Source organism: Halyomorpha halys, unplaced genomic scaffold, assembly GCF_000696795.3.
Source record: "Halyomorpha halys isolate HHAL.00 unplaced genomic scaffold, Hhal_1.1 Scaffold390.1, whole genome shotgun sequence".
NCBI lineage: Eukaryota > Metazoa > Arthropoda > Insecta > Hemiptera > Pentatomidae > Halyomorpha > Halyomorpha halys.
The window spans coordinates 707,683-728,028 of record NW_027112043.1 but is presented as its reverse complement, the minus strand read 5'-3'; the positions used below and the strand labels follow the sequence as shown (position 1 = coordinate 728,028).

Sequence of the window (20,346 nt, the reverse complement as noted above, 5' to 3'; positions counted from 1 at the left end):
TAAATACTTTTAGTGGTAATAAATAATGATAATGATAAATAATGAGAATAAATATATGAGGAATAATTATTGGTACTATTGGCTAACATATGCTTAGTATAATTATATCACAATTTCAAAAGCCAATGATGTAATAATAATTCAGAGACAATTTTTTTTTCATGTTTATCTAAAAATCATAAGAAAAATTCCTTGAATTCCTCATTCAATGAGCTGATTTTGGTTTTTTTAAAAATGTTTTGTAGGATTTATTCTCCCTCTCCCTTCCCCTTTCCCTGATGCCTGCGTACCAAATTGGACTACCTATGTACAATAGGTGAAAAACATATTCTTTTGTAGACTATAGCACCATAAAAAGGCCCTAACAATTTTGGTGAAACTTCCTCCACGTCTTCTATTTAAAAACCTTTAACTTGCTTTTTAAAAATGGCACTTAAAAACAATTAAATTGCCTACAAAACAAAAACAATTGTTTAAATAGGACAAGTATTAGTGAAGATACAGTTTATTGATGTTAGTACAGCTGTTTCCAAATATTTTGCTCAGTTTTCAAAGAAAGCAGCTCAATTTTAGTTAATTATATTTGATTAATTCTGAATCTATTCCTATAGAACATTCTGGAAAGATAATTAAATTGTGAAATATGACGAACAGAATAAATAGTAATAAATTATCTATCAGAGTAATATTAGAGAAGATAAAGTAAGTAATTATTGATTAGTAAAATTAGTGCGAGTGGAAAAACCAGATTTCTTTAATCAGTAGTAAGTCTCCACTAATAACAAGACTATAAAAAATGAAATAGTAAAAATGTGGTTGTTTCATTGCAATTATCCAAAATACTCACAAAAATTAATAAGTAGGTAATAATTTACTTTAGGTTCTCCAGAAAGGGACCCAACCATTTTTACTAGACCAGAGTCTACATTGATAACCCTATATACCTAAAAAGTGGCAGAGTTGACCAATTCCCAAACCTTCATTTAAAAATAAATTGCCTTCTACTTCCAAAGGGAATTTTTTCCTCTTTTTTCATTCTTATTAATTTACAGCACAAAATAACCTTATTATTATAGTCAGAATAACTATTAAACGATTTTATTATTAAAAAATTAATTATTTCATGTTGAATAACTGCCCAAAAGCATCCACGATCTAAATACAACAGCAAGGAAGGTGAGTACCCAAAAGTCAACAAAACATAATACTTTAGCAGCAAGAAAAAGTTCTTGGTTTAAAACAATCTCAAGGAGACTAGGAGACTTGAAGAATAGAGAAACAGTCTAATCTAGTCCACCCAATAAATTTAGGAAAATCTTCGGATTAATATCCAAAGAGTAGATCAAAAACTTTAATTTAACTAAATGTCAAACCCAAAAATTATACCTATGGGAAAATAAGAACCTTAATAGATATAGAAACACGTAATATCTAATATTTTTATTTCGTAATACATATTCTAATACTGAATATTTTCAGACAGTTAAGTTAAATAGTCAAAAAAAGTATAAGGGGCTGTTAGGGAGGTCAAAGACATATTAAATATCAATATTTATAAGATAGAAGAAGTAAATGGGGTGGTAATTGTAGCAAAAAAATGTGTATTATAACCTAAACTTTTAACTAAAGGAGGAAAGAAGCAAGTGTACAGGGACAGAAATTTTCTTTCTAGTAAGGCGATTAATATTCTAAACTAACCTAAGATAAGGAGTCATCAATACCCAGGTACCTTCGGGTTATCAATGTACACTCTGGTCAAGTAAAACTGGCTTGGCGCCTTTCTGGAGGACCTAAAGTAAATAAAACCAAATTTTTCATTAAAGAATCAAAAATTTCAGTTTTAAGATTTTCATCTCCATATACTTTCCGAAACACTCGGCCACCTCCAGGCCTCCATATAAAGAGTGACAGGTGTGAGCTTCGAGCAGCAGTTATCCATTTAGGATTAGTATGAAGTAGAATAAGGATTTTATCTTTGTCTACATTAATAAAATTGTGTTCTAACCCCTTGGCTACATTGTGACCTGAGCCAATATTATGTATAATCATATTGTTTAAATTTAAATATATTACCACAAATTTAATTTACCATTAAACAAAGCAAAGAAAAATTCTCTATTTAAAAGGTAACAGATATTTTTAATTATATTAGAACAATAGTAGGCTATAGTTAAGGCTATGTAATAAAGCCTCAAAAAATGTGATAAAATCAAAGAGCAACACCACAAAATAAATAGCCATCTTATTGAACAGTATCATTCTTAATAGGACAGTTAGAAAAAATATATAACTAAACAAAATCATAGAACTGAATAACAAAAAATGTTTTGTCTAAAACCTAAAATACTTTACCTTTCCAGGCCACCAAGGAAATCCATGAATTTTACCCCATACTATATCACCAACAGCAAACGTGTTGCCATTGACTGTTTTACATGAGGTAACATCCTGGTAACCGTCAATAGAATTGGCAACTGGAAAGTCTGGGATGTCTTCTGAACTAAGACTTGACTCACCACTACTAAGATCAGTTTTTTCATATGTATTAGAGTTAAGTCTCCTTAAATTAATTGAAAGTTTCTGTTTCAAACACCTTTCTTTGATTTCATCATCTGGTTTTTCAGTCTTATGTTTCTTTTTATGTTTAACTTTATGTCTATGTTTCCTATATTGAAGCTCTGAAGGGGAAGGACTTTTATGACTAACAGGAGACTCAGTCAATTCTTTTCTTTTGGCTTCCTTTTTGGCTTTCTTCATAGCCTTCTTTGCAGCTTTAGAAGCACTTGGCACTTTTTGTTTATCTTCAGTTTCACTTTCACTACACAATTGCACTTTTGATGGAATTTTTAAAACTGTACCTTCTCCTTGTGACCCAAATGAGATTTTAATTACAGGAGTAGTCTTTGCCTTTTTTGAACCTTCCTCAAAAACAGTTTCATCCCATAGATCTTCCATTGAACCTACACTTCTTTTTTTTCTAAGCACCATTTGCTTATCAGTTTCATCATCTGGCAATGTCTCAACAGAACAAGGAAGTTTATTTATATTACTATCATCAGAGGATTTAAACCAGAATTCTTCACCCCGGGAAATGGGAGACGTAAGGTTACCATTAATAGGAGTGCTGTCACTACTTGATAGCCTAGGTATCCTTTGGACAAACGTTGGGCAGAGCTTAGGAGGAGAATTATTAGGGAGTTGATTATCCCTCCTGTTTTCTGAAAACAATGACCGAGGGCTACTATCAGGTGGTTCAGGTTTCTTACTTCTGGTTGGATAATTGTTCACATTTTCTGAGTTTTCATTGCAAATAGACTTACACTTAGAACAGAGAACTTGCCTTGGTCTCAGTCTAACTGTCATTTTTTGATTCTTAGTCTTGGATAACTTTTTAGGGAGATGAAAATGGTTAAGATGAACAGGCTTCTCCTGAAAATAGGTAAACCTTTGCCTAATACTGAAAAATAATTTGTCTTCTTCGTTGGTTTCATTTTTTGGACTTCCTACTGGATTAGTAGCAGTTTCTGGAATTCTGCATGGTAGAAACCTGCAAATTAAAAAAGTAATAAAAATACAAATACTCCAATTTCAACTATCTGGATAAGCCAGACTACATAATTATATAGAAAACATATTATTTCCAAAATCAACTGATTTAATAATTTTAAGGAAAAATGAACTTTAATTTATGAAACATGAACCTAAGGTGTGACCACTTCTAAGGTTAAAATGAGCTCACCTTTTCGTTGAATCTAACAAAACACCCTGAAATAGTTTGCTTTCGAAAGCGTATGAAACTACTAATATATCTTGCAGAGCTTCATCGACAGTTACGAGTATTTTTGAATTTGTTCTTAACATTACTCTAGTATCTATTTGTGAGTCAGCCATAATAGTTGGCAACATTTATCGATAAATAATTTCGATTTAAACATAGCCATCGATTCTTCTCAAACTAAAATATACCAAATTTAACTTTTCGCGAGAGAAACCAATGATAAAAGTTTGATAACTTTATTGTGATTAAAACAAATCTTAATTAATTGGTGTAAAATTGTGCTCCTTCTCCTTTCTAAAACCTCTAGTTTACACCAGTTCAGCTTGTTTCTTCTTCACCGGAACTGATATTCGTTAAATACCTAATTTTCTCTTTTGAATAAAATTTAAAAATTATTATGTATGAATATCTTAGGCACTGGTATTCTCAAATTTAAGATGTCCCATACTTAAAGGTTGATATTCATGAATTTCTAAAAAGGGTCAATCAGTCCTTTAATGTAATCACAACTTGATGATATCAGCTCTTAACATAAAATTTATTAATTTTCTAATAATAAAGAGCCATGATCCTCTTAATTATTTGCATAATTGATCCCAGCATAAAACGTTGCTATCCAATTGCTCTCATTATTAATGTGCTACGTGATTATCAGTTTTGAATATTTAAATGTACGTTGTACAATGTACAGCTTATTTTTTCCTATAAAATATTACTTTAAATAAAAAATGACATTTTTAATAATCTCTTAAAGCTCCAATTAATTTCAGTCTGTTTACCTCTAGTGACAGTTATCAACTCCCACTCCTGTTCCGCCAATTTTTTGTTTTTCGTAATCATATTTAATTTTGACAATAATTGCCGAAGATTTATTGGATGATGTGTGATTGTTTATTGTTAGCAAAATGAATAAAGAACATAGTCTGCTTACGCTAACTACTAATAAAACTGAGCTTAGCTTATATGATACTTTAAAGAGTTTATGTCAGAAATATTCAGAAAAAATTACTGGTAGTGACAAATGTAACGTTAAGAAACTTTTATTTGAGAGTTATGAAGTTTTATTGAAGAAGGTTGACAGCAATCATAAAGGTAAATAGATTATTATTACCTAAGTTATGTGAATTATAATATCCATTTCGTTTCTGATTCCTGTAACCTTCAGGTATAGTTTTCTATTTGGAAAATATATTTTTAGCAATGATATTCATTTATTGATATCTTATAAGCTATTCCTAATTATGTAAACGAAATCCAATATAAAATGTGATATATAAGGGTGATTATCTAATAACACAAGCCTCTGAGAAATAACTTCCTAATAATAAACTATGAACTATTTGCATCATTTACAGGAAAAATACCTCAAGTATTCAGGACAGATGTATATGTTAGGTATTTTGCATGTTGGTGTTTTCATTTCTTATGAGTATGATTACTTCATGATGGACCTGTATGTATATCTGAATATTTCCTAACTGTTCCAATTCATAGCCCCCTCAACTTTGAATTATTGGTCCTTCAAGAAAACCATTTCAAAGAAATGGTGATATTCAAATTTCTCTTATAGTCTTTCACTTACTAATTAAATTTATTTTTGGGCTGTTTTCTCCTTAGAGAAACCTTTAAAGTTATCCTTATATCCTTAGTTAGCGTTAGTAGATTTAGAATGAAACTTTGTTTTTACCAGCAAAGAAAACTTATATTCTCTGTTTCTTTAAATTAGGAAATGTACATTAATGGTTTGCCTTAGAACTGACAATATGTGTTAATCAATAATCAGTATTTGTCTTTAAATTTACCTCTATGAACATATCTAGTTTTTGTACTTGTAGGTGGTTTGTTTTTTCTTCTTTCTTATTTACTTTCAGTATATCTCTAGTATCACATTGCTAATTTGTTTCTTTTATTATCACCGAGTATATGCATCATTTTTCAACATAAGACTAGCCGAAAATTTACTTAACAATCTAAAAATGTTGTGACATAATTGTGGAATAGTAGCTGTTTTATTCAGGACTCACTTTGATTTGTGCTCAAAAGTCCTTCAAAATTAGGCAATTCAAGAATTGAAAAAGATTAGGCATTGTCATGTATTTATTCCATCACATACATGTATTTTGATTCTCCAAAGAATGTATCCATTACATCACTTTTAGCACTTCTAGGATTAGTTAAGAATATTTTTTTTTGCTCATTTGTATATATGGTTACATTTTGATGGAAGTTTAAGGTTGGTTTTAGTTTCGATCCTAACTATGTCACCTTGTACAAACTGGTCCAGCAATAGTACTTAACTAGTACTGTCCAATCATTTATTGTAGTGGTACAGATATGTTTTTTATGGGAGCACATAGTTTGGAGCTTCTGTTCAAACATGTGTAGTTATAATGTCGAGATTTATTTTCTAATGATTCGATCTTGCAACATTCTGAACCATACACTCTAGGATTCTTGCCCCAATGTACTGAGACGTTGTATTATTTTATTTCTATTTAACCCTAAGACTGCAAATCTAAGAAGTATAGATTAAAACAGGATATTTTAAAAAAATCTGTATTTCGTAATGGCCCTATATGATCCTGTCCTCTGTAAATTAGAGAGTAGGGTCACGAAGGTTAGAGACATAACATTTTAAAATAGCTTCCAGCTTTTCTTGCACCTTAATATTTACCCAAGTGTGGTGTAGCCATTAGAAATGTTTTTTTTTTAATCAATCTGTTTTTATTAATATAAATATATATGTGTGTGGGTATATATATACACATATATATTTATATTTTTATACACATATGTATTATATTGAAGTATAGGTATATAAGTTAATACTCAGACTGTAATTCAGATATAAGCCACTCACTATTTTTCATTGTCTGTCATATTTTTCAGTTTGTAGATTCAATTTATTTATTTATTTTTTCAGTTTTTTAGACACTACTTGCATATCTTATATTATACATATCTTCTTACCTACATGATATTATATTTCATCTTTCACTGTTTTCAATCTACTACCATCTAATTCCATGATTATCAATCAATTAAATTTTTTTACTATTCAATTATCAGTTATCAATTTTTTATCATTTATGATTCAATTCAATAGTTTGTATAATTCCAAAATTTGTTTGTATACTATTCCTTTTCAATTTTATGTTTCTCTAAATGTTGTTATCTCTTTTGTTCTATAGCCCTGATGAAGACCTGAAACTCAGGTCGAAACGTCGGCATAAAATAAATAAATATGGTTTTGTTTATTTATGTTGTTCTTTGCTGACTACACCCCCCAACAAATTTCTCCAATCATTAATCTACGGTCAACTATCCACACCTCATTAAAATAGATATTGTTTGAATGGAGAGTATATTTAAATATGAGTGAGAATGGTAATAATTTATTACCTCATAATTTATTATATGGTCCATCCCACCTTGGAACACTAATAAACTTGCATCTGCACCTGCATTTCCGAGTGCTATTTATTATGGTCAGATACTAAACCTCATCTCAAATTTAAACTTAACAATTCTAACTTGAGGTAATAGCTGAGTATCTTGGGGTGTTAGTTCCAGCATGCCCTGTTAGTAATCCTGTGAGTTTCCTTACCAGGTGGGCCAGATGATATTAATTTCTTGAGTGTTTTGAGAAATGAATCTTGACACTCCTCTCTTGGTAGCCGCTAGCAATGGGCAAAAAGGGCCACTAGGCCCACTTTAGTTTCTTCCACTTAGGTCCAGGCTAGTTCCCCTCCCCTCCCCCACAGTACCAATAGGTAAAAGAAACTTAAAATAACTGTCTGTTTGTTTATCTTATTATTTCTTGGAAACCACTGAGATTGGTTTAAAAATATAATTAATCATTTACAACTGCCCATAAACTATTTTGGATCAAGAATAGTGAAAATTAACCTTATGAAGTATGGTGTCTCCAACCAACACCCAAGATGCCTTGTGATATGTAAAAATGGTTTGTGATTCTTTGTATTGAATAATTTTTTAATTTTTTCTTTTATTTTAGCTATTCCAACTGAATGGAGAGATGAAGATATATTAAATGCACTTTATTTGCATATTTGTGAATATGCAGATGATGAAAGAGCCCAACAAATACGCACGAAATTTCATAATTTATATGAAAACCAAAATACTGAAATTTATAAAAACTCTATTGGTCCTGTAATAAAGATGTTATATTCTGTAGCAATTAGTGAATCAAACGCTGCTAAGAAAAAGGTTCATTTGTTATTGTTATAATATACTACTATTGTATATAGTATTATAGTATCACTATTTACTGTTCTATTTAAAATCCCATATTTTAAATAATTGTAACAATTATTATTGCTTACAGAAATTCTATAGACTAAAAAATGACAACTGGTTTGATCCTGAAGATATATTTGAATCTTTACATAATATTAAAAAATATTTACCAAATGAAGATATCAAGTTCTTTACATTACCAAAAATATATTCTAGTCAAAGTGATAATAATCTTTCTTTACTCAGGTAAACGATTATCTTCTTATTTATATATTATTAATGTTATTTGGGATATTTTATAAATGTAGTTAAGATTTTAGAAAGCTGTAACTATTTCATGTTAATATGGTAAGTGAAAGTAGTATAATGTGGACACCTCATCAGATTTGTTTTTGTAATTTCTATAATTACATAAGCAATGCATGTAATGTGCATGAAAGTTGTTAAGTAATATAAAAGAAAAACTTCATTAGGATTATTATGAATGAGAAAGAATTAAAATTCTTATATTTTACTTTGGGTAACTTTTTTACTAGTCGCTATATTATATTATTAAATAGCGCATTTGCTTATTTTATTTTTATTAATATATGTAGTCAATAATCTCATTCAATAGATTTAAATTCAAATACAATTACGTATTTCTGTCCAATCTTTTTATGCTGGAAAAAAGTAGACCTGGATGATGATTGAAGTATGTATGTTATACTGCCTCAGTAAATTCATCGTTAAATTAAATTTGGTTTGCCATTTAATGAATTACCTAAAAAAAAATTAATTATCTTTCTGATTTCAGACCTTTTCAACTGCCATCTAGTTTGACATTTGACTGTATTTTTGAGAATGGAAATCTGAGACAGGAGAAACTATCTTATGATTTGGTAATTTTTTTTTTCTGTTTGAAGAATTTCCTAATTCTAATTTTTTTTTCTTAGCATGTGCTCATATGCATATAATTATTTTGTGACAAGAATATTTTATAATGTGGTTACCTTCCTTATTAGCTACTTTCACTCACCAGTTCAGAAATGAGCCCCAATTAGCTAAGAAAACTGCTGAGAGCTGTAGCCAAGTGTTCTGTTTGGTTTTCTTTGTTAAGAACTAGTGGAGACTGTGAGATTTATTCGAAAAATTAATTTATTTATTAAGTATTAGAAGTTATTGTTTATAAACCTTTTAGAGTTTGAATGTTTTTAAACCAAGCCTTTTTACATATCTACAGCATAAGGGGAACTACCTTTAACATGTTATGCTGAGAAGATCCTGTGCGCTGGTGCCGTACCCTTTGTGGTTCATGTTTTTTCAACTTGAAAGGTAGTCCCCTTTGTTAGTCATCCGCTTTTTCCCCTCTCAATGGGTAATAAATGTGACCACCTTCATGCTTGTAGCATTGGTTCGAGTCAACAATGTATTTATAAAATTGTAGACATAACAACAAAGCCTAAGGACTTTACTTTACTGGTGAGAACAATTTTTTTTTACTTTTATTATTATTTAATATTCATTCTATTTGTAGAAAAGTTTATTTTATATTTTTTTTAAATACTGTTTTGGCTACTTTTATTCCTCTGTATGCATATTGTATTGTGTTGTGGTATTATATGTGTTTTTTAAATCTTTAATTTTTTTTTATTTAGGTTTGATTACTTTTATTGATGAGCCAGTTTTTATCTGCAGAAAGCTCCATTTTGCAGAAAAAATAACTGTATTTTTGGGTTTGATCTGCACAAGGCAAAAAGATAAAAAAAAAAAAAAGTGCAGAAAATGTAGTAAAGTAAAAAACATGTTGATGCTCTAAATGCCCAGATAATCCTGGTCTCCATCTTAATGGCAGATTTGCAGCATACCATAATTATTAAGCTTCATTTTTTTTCTTAAGTTATTGTTTTATATAATGTATTAAATTTTTAAATATATTTTCTTACATATAGATTTTTATTAATTCTACAATGTATATAATGGATTTTTTGTTTTTCATGTATTGTATATTACTGTATAATATTTTGAATTTTTATATTATATAATAAATTTTATATAATTTATTTTTATAATCCTTAGCAACTAAATGTAGTTTTTGGGCTTTGTTAGAAGCACCAAATTCCTGTGGGATTTCTAGACAATTAAGGGATAGTTTACAAAAGATTCAGATGGGTCAAAGTGAGAAAGTGTTTCTTATCCCTTTTGTGTTATAATAATAAACTGTATAATTGACTTTGTATATAATGTATTTTTATGTAAATAAAATTATAATCCTTAGTAGTCATATGTAGTCTTTATTATGTTTTTTCCTTTAATCTAAAGCTAAAGTATGTCAAAAAAATATGAACTGGTATAATCCAATGGCAGTCAAGGTGTTAATAATTTCATGTTTACGGGCATGGCATGTTTGCTGTGCCATGATCAATAACTCAGTCAGTGAGATGTTAATGACATGTATAGCCAGGTTTTATCATAATTCTATATTCTATATGAATATGGAAGACCTATTTTGCACTGTCTGAAGTTTCCAGTCCTTTCACCTACTTAATAAAATTTCTTTACTTAAGTTAAGATCTCAAAAAAAAATCACCAATTTGAGCATTTTCCTGCATATCATTTGTCATAAAGAGTTAGTATTAAATATACCAATAAAATTTTTACTAAATCAATTTTACTTATAACACATCTAGTATTAATGGTATGTTTATTTTATGAGGAGAGGGGAAATCCTCAAAAAGACATGACTAAGTCATTGTGTGGGGTGGGATTCGTACCCACTTAAACTATTTCTCTACATCAGTATTTTCTTCTCGACAGGACTGCTGTTAGGCATTACTTATGAGATAGTGGTCAGTCATAAGTTGCATTTTATTTCTTGCATGCTTGTGTCTTCTAGCCCTCTCCTCTACTCTTATTATCTTAAGGACAACTGTGGAGAATTTCTTCTGCATAATATGGCTCACCAAGAATGTATGTGTGTGCATGCTTGCATATAATATAATATAATGACTACTGTAAAAACCCTTACTGTTATTTAAAACAAACATAAGTATTAAATGGGATTCCTGTTTGTCTTGCTTAGGTATTTTTATAGTTTGATCTTTCTTGAACAGTATTGGTTTAATTTCTATTATGAATTTCAGGATGAAGGGTTTGTCACTCCAAGTGAAGAACATAAAGAAAGGAGTCCTTGCATGGATAAAAAGATTGCTATCCCAACTAAAAAATCAAAACAATTGTAAGTATTTATCCTCAAAGTATTTATTAGACATTTTGTTAATAATTTGAAATAAACAAAGTATGAGTAAGCTTAGAGTACTATTTTGATTTAGTTAACAAAGACTGAGATAATATTTATGGGAGAGTTCCCCAATATACATTTTCTTATCTTCTTCTTATGCCATTACTAGCATTAAGGAACCTCTATCCACTCCTTTCAGTCCTTGTTCATAACTTCATTTTGTTTAGATATTGGCCTCGTTTACTTCCAATCGGATCCATTTCTTCATTCAGCAGCAACTTGCCTCCTGAATATTTATATCCCCTCAGGAGGAAGGGTGGCTGGGCTATACCCTAGGGGGTAGGGATACACTGGGAGTACACCAATGCTAGGGCATTGGGTACCTGATGGTCCACAGGTCTTTATTCAGTATATTCAGACTACCCCTCCTGAAAGGTTATCCCCCATCCACTACATAGGGGACACACTCCCTAGTATACAAGTTCAGCTAAGATAATATAGATGTTCTACCCCCCTTAACCTCTCTAAATTTTGAAATTTTTATTTAATTTTTACTGGGTCATTACAGTAGCATATGATCTTTTGTTTAGGATATTGTAAATATACTAATCTTCTCCAGCATAACTTGACTCTAGAATTTCCAATAGGATACTTTTGTTTACAGATTCTGGCAGTAAATCAGATGATGGCAAGTTCTTGTGGTAAATTGAATTCAAAATCAATTTTATTCTTTAACCTTGATTATCATAAAAAACCAAATGAAATTGTTTGCAGATTGATTGCAATTTACGCCTTTTAAATATATTGGATCGATAAAGAGCCTGATATGAATTTTTTTTATAAATTTTATTTTCTATCATAATCGCTGAAAAATTACACCATTCCATTGGAAACTTCTGGGTTAAGTGCATACCGAAAGTACTCAAATCGAAATTCCAAAATATTTGCATGTTAGGGTGGGAACACTCTGTATATTAAGAAATTGTTTAAATTATTTAGCTTTTTGAATTTTCATTTTCTCAGTTGTTGCTGTAAACTAAGTATATATTATTTGGTAGTAGTACTAAAGCTATATACTGTATTTCAAAACTTTTTTATTACTTTTAAAGATTTAAATGTGTAAAATTTCAGTAGATTAAATTTGTAACTAGCTAGTCGTCATGATCATCAATCTGTTAATTAATATTTTAAACATTATAACAAATTTTTATTTTATTCCATTTCAGTTCTATATTTGGAAGAGGACAGAGAATATGACTGACAGACTGTTATAAACACTTTGTATACATTAAGTAAAAAAAAGTAACGGATTTTGAGAATGTATGGAAAAATTCTTGAAAAATCAGGATATCAATTACCAAAATTTGCATACTCCATGCTAGAGCCCAATCATCTTTGCACTCCGATTTTTATATTATTTTGTTTTTATGCCATATTAAATTTAAATCAATTTAATCAATACAATATTACCTTCCTGATTTTTTTTTTTTTATTTATACTGAAAATTAACTAAATATCTGTAACTTTATTTTAGTAAAGAAATTAGCAACCACTTTAGAAGTGTGTAACAATTTAATCGCTTTGGAAATTTCTTGACATAGTACTTAATTCCTTAACTACAAAATTTTTTTTAAGTACATAAACCAGAATTGCCATCACCTTACCATAAATTTTCCATATTTTTGAATATTTTCTGCTCATTGGTACTGGGAATATTTTATCGTGGAATGTTGTCTATTTACCATTAAAAATAATTGTATACATTTTTATAGTTGTACAAAACTGTAATACAGTACAATATAGATAATTTTGTTATGAGTTAATCCAACTCTCTCAGTAATCCAATGTCTAAGGAAGAATATTTTGACCTGTCATAGTGAGGGAAGTGGAAGAGAGTGTGTCTAAAATTACCATACAATCCCTGTAATGGTTATTGTTATTGCTATATGAAGAAGTATTAAGAAAACAAGTTTCTTTTTGAACTGTATCATCCTTAATTCCTTCTTTTACAATATTTGATAATCCAACAACTTTCTGGTTCTATATCTATTGAATTATCAAGGTAGGGATGGTTTAAATCATCTCATCCCCACATAATGTTATTTAATGTATTCTAACTCTGTAATATCAAAATCATATGGAATTGACTTGGCAAAATAACTTTCCATTTTGACGAAAATTAATTTCACTAAACTAATGATTATTTTAAATCATATCTTGTGGTTAGTTTTACCCTAGGGGACTTACTTGGATCCAACTGAAAAAAGTATTGGGAACATAACCAAGGGCCTAGGACTAGTGCTGCTACAGGTTGGAGAGATTGTGAAATGTGTAATTTAAAACATTTTCTGCTGAGTCCAAGTAACCCTCACAGTTACAGTACATATTGTGATAACCAGTACATATTGGGATGTTTTGATAGTGAAGTTTTAAATACCATTGTATTTTTTATCTATCAATCAATCTATTGTATAATTTTTTTTTTTATTAATTATGACCCCCTTTTAGTGATTGGGACTTGAAAGTAGTGGGTGTTCCTCCAAGGAAAGATAAATCATGGGAGAAGTTGGATCTTCATGGAAGGAATGAGGAGCTTCCTTTTGTTCCAAAACAAGTCCATTTACAATATTGGTTATCCAAAGCTCCGCACTCTATTACTAAAATTTCAAGAGAGCAATTAATAGAAGATTTAATGAGCCTTCTGATTGGAGTACCTTCTACAACATTTTCATTTGTGAGATTTTAAGTATTGTTTTGACTAGATTATTTCAAGAATAATCTATTTTTTAATTATTTTAAAATTAATAATTTTATGAGTTATTGGTATTAATAATTATATAGGTTATTGATATTACAATTATTAATAGTCTAATGAGTTATTGTTATTAAAATTATTAATAATTATATGTCATTAATATTAAAATTATTAATAGTCCTATGAGTTATTGTTATTAAAATTATTAATAATCATATTAGTTATTGACATTAAAATTATTACTAGTCTAATAAGTTATTGTTATTAAAATGATTAATTATTATTTGATATATTGATGTTAAAATTATTAGTGTGATCTTCAATTTTAAATTTTTTGAAAATTTAACTCCAATATTGCATTAGAGAAAATTAAGGAAAGACCGTAATTAATAAGTTTTTAACTATACAAAGGTTATCAGAAGGAACATAATGGTAACAGGCATTACTACTTAAGAGTTAACAAAGTATTACTTTTCAGTTCATAAAGATATTGAATTTTTGATATCTTATAACCATATTCTTAATATTTTTATCAATTTTTTCAGTGATGCTTTTATTTATTAAATACATTTTTAGTTTTTTTGGAAGACGATAGTTGACTGTATGAATTAGATTGTAGGAAGATAGACCGGGTAGTGGTCAATAAAAGTCTCAAAATACTAGAAGAAAACTATTTACCGTTAACCAATGTTTCAATTTGCCTATTGTAATATTAGACAAAAGATTAGCTGTTTCTGTCAGTTTACCTATCAATGTATTATAAAAAATCTTTGTCTTTTAAGGGATTAGCTAAGAAGTGGGGACATTTTTTTACCTGAATTTCCGTTCCCTACCTCCTCAGGTGTCATCTTTGTTTCAATCTGACAGGTACTTCCCCCTATATTTATTTGGTATTTTTATTAATTTGTTAATATCTCCCTTTTGCATATCACTATACCTCACCTATACCATACCTACTTCACCTATCTGTTCTACCTTTTACACCTACCTCTTTACCATATTTATTATTAATTCTAACAAGTATTTTTCTACAATTTATTAGTTTAGATCTATATTTGGATTTTTATCACACCTGGTTGTATTTATTAGTAATTAGTTTTTAGTCCACCTATACTCCCTTAGATTGTTACTATTATTTTTTTATAAACCAAACAATTGTTTTGAAATGTTTTTAGTTTTAATGTTCTGTCAATTCTTACAATGTTTATAATATTATATAAACAGCATATATTGGTTCATAAATACCTACGTTCAAATTTATCTAGGATTAGATTGTCACTATTCAAAGGATGGAATTTCAAGTTTAGATATTGCAATGAAAAATTATTGTAAAGAGTATTTTGAGACCATGTCCCCAATGCAGTGTTTTCTCTATTACAAGAAACAAAAAACAAATGAAAAATGTGGATGGGCCTATACTTTGTCAAATCGTGAAACCCTACAGAACAAAATGGAAATGAAATACAGTAGTGATTGACCATTATTGATGAATATAGAGTTAGAAAACTTAATTCTCAATAGATTTATTTCCACATGTTGTGAGGTCACCGCCTGTCAACCATAAAAGCAATTAAATAAAAAAAAATCTAAGGTGTTGATGAAAATACTAATAGTTGCCCATCATTATTTATAGCGAGGATAGAATTCTGAATGATAAGCGTGTCAAGAAGGGTTGCAAATAAATTGAAAAACCTCTTTTGGGATTTAGGTAATTTTGAGGAAGGGAGAACTTCCATAGCCCAAATTTCCAAACTAGTTTATATCTTTTTATATTTGAAACTTATAATAATAATATAATATATTTATTTGTTTTTGGGGCAACCCCCGTACAAATAGTTTTAATAATCTATAGATTAGATATTTCTACTAATTATTATGTCTGTTTTATGTCTAGAATGGAAAAACATTTGTATGTAAAGCTGGTGTTTATACTGATCATCACACAACAGAAGATGTTTTAACTTTTACTAAACAATATATTGAAGCAGCAGAAGCATTTTTGGATCTAAAAACTTTATCTGAAAAGAACTTAAGTGATGATATTATTACCACTGCTTTTAAACTTGCTATTAAAAAGTATTTATATAATTACCAATTGATAATTTACCATCTTATAAATGGGAGGAGTAACAACAAAGCATATCTCAGTGATGTCCAGTCATTAATTGAACAGGTTAGTTCAGATTAAACTACCAAATTTTATTGTTGTACAGTAGAGTGTTGATTACCTGGCTAACTGGGGGGAGGGAGGTTTAAATACATAAAAATATTGAAGTTTATATAAGTTTATTTGTATTCCTAAACAATGATGGTATAATCTCCTCATACTACTATTGCCTCTGGTTCATAGAAATTTATACAGTATAACAGCTTATTGTTTGGTATCACAGATATTTTTGTAAATTTGTACTAATGAAATTGACCATATTTTAATTGTGTTGTATGTTTTGTTATTGTCTCATTGGGACATATAAAATATCAGTTATGAAACAAACAAAATAAAAACAGACTTTAACGCTATTGTTTTTATTTTAAATAACTTCTCTGGACTTGAAAAGTTCCAAGGAAAATTTTTCCAATGGCAACACACCATTTTTTCCCCTTCTTCGAAAAAATCTTTTGGTTATGGATCAATAAACCCGAGAAACAGAAATTTTACCTCATTTTCATTTTGGAATATTTTGTTAAAAACAAAATATTTTTAAAAAACATTTTAAAAGACTAAAAAAATGATAGTCAATTGGTGACAGATTAGGCGAACATGGGTGGATCTGGTAGATATTTCAATTTTTAAATCGCTTAATTTTGATAAAGTTTTTCTCACTTATAGTTATAACCTAGTTTTATCCCAAAATCATTGGAAAAATTGAAACATCATTTTTAAGCGGTTGAAATACACTTTATTTTTTTTGGTTTCCAAATATCTTATATTTAACTGATGTTACAATAGAAATGAAAAAGAGTTAAGGGAAATATTCATGGAAATGATTTAAGTTAACATATCTAGAGATCAGAATGAGCTCAGACAATCAGCCGACCAGATTACTGAGTTCCTTGTCTAAGGGAAAACATTTTTGTTAGTTTTCTCTTCACCTTTTTAAAATAATTGTTTTTATTAAAAATGTTCTAGGATTTATTTAAAACTTTAAAATTTGTCTTGAATTATTTAAAACCTTGGGTTTTCAGAATTTAAATTAAAATGAACCTGGGTTCTGGTTTTATTTCCCTTCCCTAGTTAACTAACCTCTTACTAATCGGGGCTCTACTGTATATATTAATATAATGTTTTAATTAAAGAAAGTTTTAGGTAATATATCTGAAAAAAATCTTGATTCAACCAGAAGAGTTAAAGGGCGTCGCTCTACTTGAACAACTATTTAGTAATATGGAAACAAGTTCTTCACAGATCTTTTACTTGCTTACTTCTCTTTTTCTGCAGCCTTGTCAGTATTACTTTAGGTATTATTATATTTTTCTCTGTTACTTTTATTTTAAATCTAAAATTAATCTGTCTGTTGGGGTTAACATTGAAGTGACAGTGAACTGTCGCTCAGTTTTCAGCCATTTTAACAAATGTCATAACTACTTGTAACTATACTGTAAACTGTATGATAATTGCATTCATAACAGTACTATCACACTAGGTCTTGCATGACAGTTGATAATGTATGAAATGATATCTGCCACATGTATACACTTTATTAGTGTTCTCTTGCAACTTATCTTCCCTAACTATAATGGTGATAGGCTCGAAAATATTTGTCTTATATATTGTTGTTTTGATTATTTCTGAACTTCAAATTGATTCTATTCATAGATTTTTACTTTATAAACAGTAATGATGTAAGATGTTAACTCTAAGAAGTCAAAATAAATCGAAACCGGACTGAGTACCCAATTATGAACATTATTTATACATTTAAACTAGTAATGACTTCAGAATGGGCAATAATGGAAAAGTATTTATTTGATTTTGACTGTACTTTTTTTAATTAGATATAACAACAAGTACTTTTTGTAGATTATGAGTACTTTTAAATGTACTCACAAGTAGCAGAAGTACTAAATGAAAAGTAATTGAGTACTACCCATCTTTATCAAAAGTATATATGCTCAAAGATCACTTTTTTTTTTTTCCACGGAACTGCTTTAGAGACCACGCAAATATCATTACTTTTGGCTTCTGTCTTGTTTTTGTTTGTCCTTTACTTCCATTTTTCCATCATTATCTCTGTGTGCCTTTGTTTTCTTTCTTCTGTCCACCCGACCCCCTTTTTCAAATTTCTCTTTCCCACAAAAACCTTAATTTCTTGGTCTTTCCATTTCTTCCTTCATCTGCCTGATGTATCCTTCTGAGCTTTTGTATCCTCGAATTTTTTGGAATATTTCCTTGTTTCATCTTTTCGGGGCTGTTCTTACCATATGTCCATGGAATTTCAGTCTTCTGATCCTTATTTCTGTTTCTAGGTCCTTTGTATCACCATATTTATTTGTGATCACATTTATTATATTATCATTTCAATTTTTTTTTTATTCTTTTAATTTTTTTTTTAACTTTAAAGATAAATTGAAGTCAAAAGTAATGATATTCGCATGGTCTCTAAGGCCGTTCCGTGAAAAAATATATATATAAATTGAGTATGATTCTTATATTTGATTTGTTTATAGATTGATTGATGATTGGATTTTCCTCGGTAAATGGCATAAAGATTTACCAATCTCACCAAGTGACTTCAGCCTTATTGAAGACAGACAAAGTTGGGAAGAGGCTTATAAGCCCATTCAATCTAATTTTCTTTCGTTTATTCCATTGCAAGATTTGGCATATTGTGGAAAAGCTTTGTGTTTACTTGGTATATCAAAAAACAGTGTGAGTAATTTCTTCATAATGAACTTTAAAGTCATATTGAATATTAAATACATTTACAAGTGCCTTTATTTGAGGAGTTAATAATTTAAATTTATTTTTGAAATCGAAATTAACTGTTTATCCAGAACTATTAAACTATGGGCTTAACTATTAATAATATTAATTATTAATGGTATTAAAACTGCCCTATATGTAAAGTGTTAATTCATAGTTTATAGATTGAATTTTAAGTTTAAAGAATTGTATTTGTATGAATAACATTGATTATTATTTTATTTTGATTGTTAGGAGAAGTTTTTGAAAATACTAAAATCAGATGACAAACCTAGAATTAAAGTTTGTTTAAACCTTGGAGAATTAAAACAATTGCAAATAGAATGTCATAATTTTTATGAACGAGCAAAAAGTTCTTTTCAATCGAAGAAAGAAGAAAAATTGGACTTGGTTTCATGTGCCCATGATTCAGCAAAAATGAAAGCTCAAACTTTTGAAGGTATAAATATAATTTTTAATGGATCATTCCAAAACTAAATATTTTGTTGTTAGTTAAACAACTGTGTTTTACAAAAGTATCAAAATACTGAATTTGTTCAATTTAAAATGTTAAGTGCCAGTATTCCGGAGTGGTCTCAGGCTGCCTAACTGGTTTCACACCGTTTTCCAATTTCAGACGCTTTTTAAATATTGCTTGATTAAACTATCTTCTCCTCTTCCTGTTTTAAACAAATATTTCAAAAGTGATGTAGGACTGTTGCTTAGTTGGGTGTGTCCCACCAGGAAGGATTGCGTTTTTTTGCCTTGATATCTTGTGGGATTGTGACGTAGCAGTCTAATGGCGATAACATAAAAGTTTTGTTCCTGATCACAGGACTGCTTAGCAATTAGAATAAGCTCTTATTTGTCTACAAGTGTTACATTGCTGTATTGAGAAATAAGTTTTCTAAATCTGTATTCCTCAAATTAATGTGTATTGGCATTTTATTTAATTTTAAGTTTGTTATTCTATAGTTTTTCTTATTATATATTATGCAGCCACAATAAAAAAAAAAAGGTCAGATCATAAAAATGTATATCATTATGGGTCCCAGAGGCCCGTGTGTCCTGCCATGGATTAATGTAGAAGATGAAATAATAATTCAGGACTGTTTATGAAATGATATCTTTGAGTTTTTAAAAATGAAGTATTGTCCTTTTATTTCTCTTCTAGAATTAAAAAAAGGAAAAATGGACATTGAAAAAGAAAGAAAAAGAAAAGAGTTAAATTTAAGGGAAGAAGACCTAATTAGAAGTGCCAAGGTAAGGGAACTTAAGAAACAAGAAGAAGAAATTGACAATATTAGAGTGGCAAATCAATTAGAAGAGATGTTTTTAAAAGAAGAGAAAAGGGAGTTTGAAAAAGCGTATGTTTTTTTTTTTTTTAATTTTTAATTGTTAAAATATATAAAAAATAAGATAGTGTC

The 20,346-nt window shown here is 29.1% G+C and overlaps 2 protein-coding genes across 4 annotated transcripts in view; one reads left to right on the top strand and one right to left on the bottom strand.

Moving 5' to 3' along the window:
* Positions 1-3,916, bottom strand: part of LOC106682112 (PWWP domain-containing protein 2A) — a 12,400-nt gene extending 8,484 nt beyond the window's left edge. The window contains exons 1-2 of the mRNA XM_014422800.2: positions 3,740-3,916; positions 2,353-3,547 (exon numbers count right to left, since the gene is read on the bottom strand). Of these exons, the coding sequence (XP_014278286.1) occupies positions 2,353-3,547; positions 3,740-3,906 (1,362 nt within the window). The 5' untranslated portion in view covers positions 3,907-3,916. The remainder of the gene's footprint in view (positions 1-2,352; positions 3,548-3,739) is intronic.
* A 19-nt stretch (positions 3,917-3,935) lies between these two features.
* The window catches only part of LOC106682111 (gamma-tubulin complex component 6), a 23,095-nt gene continuing 6,684 nt past the window's right edge, over positions 3,936-20,346 (top strand). For all 3 annotated transcript variants that reach the window (XR_010844089.1, XM_014422795.3, XM_014422797.3), the window contains exons 1-11: positions 3,936-4,870; positions 7,797-8,011; positions 8,130-8,287; positions 8,838-8,922; positions 11,164-11,258; positions 13,770-13,995; positions 15,911-16,189; positions 17,324-17,475; positions 18,685-18,886; positions 19,175-19,379; positions 20,094-20,286. Coding sequence is in view for 2 of the 3 variants with exons in the window: in XM_014422795.3 (XP_014278281.1) it covers positions 4,684-4,870; positions 7,797-8,011; positions 8,130-8,287; positions 8,838-8,922; positions 11,164-11,258; positions 13,770-13,995; positions 15,911-16,189; positions 17,324-17,475; positions 18,685-18,886; positions 19,175-19,379; positions 20,094-20,286 (1,997 nt within the window). In the remaining variant the exon portion in view is untranslated. The remainder of the gene's footprint in view (positions 4,871-7,796; positions 8,012-8,129; positions 8,288-8,837; positions 8,923-11,163; positions 11,259-13,769; positions 13,996-15,910; positions 16,190-17,323; positions 17,476-18,684; positions 18,887-19,174; positions 19,380-20,093; positions 20,287-20,346) is intronic.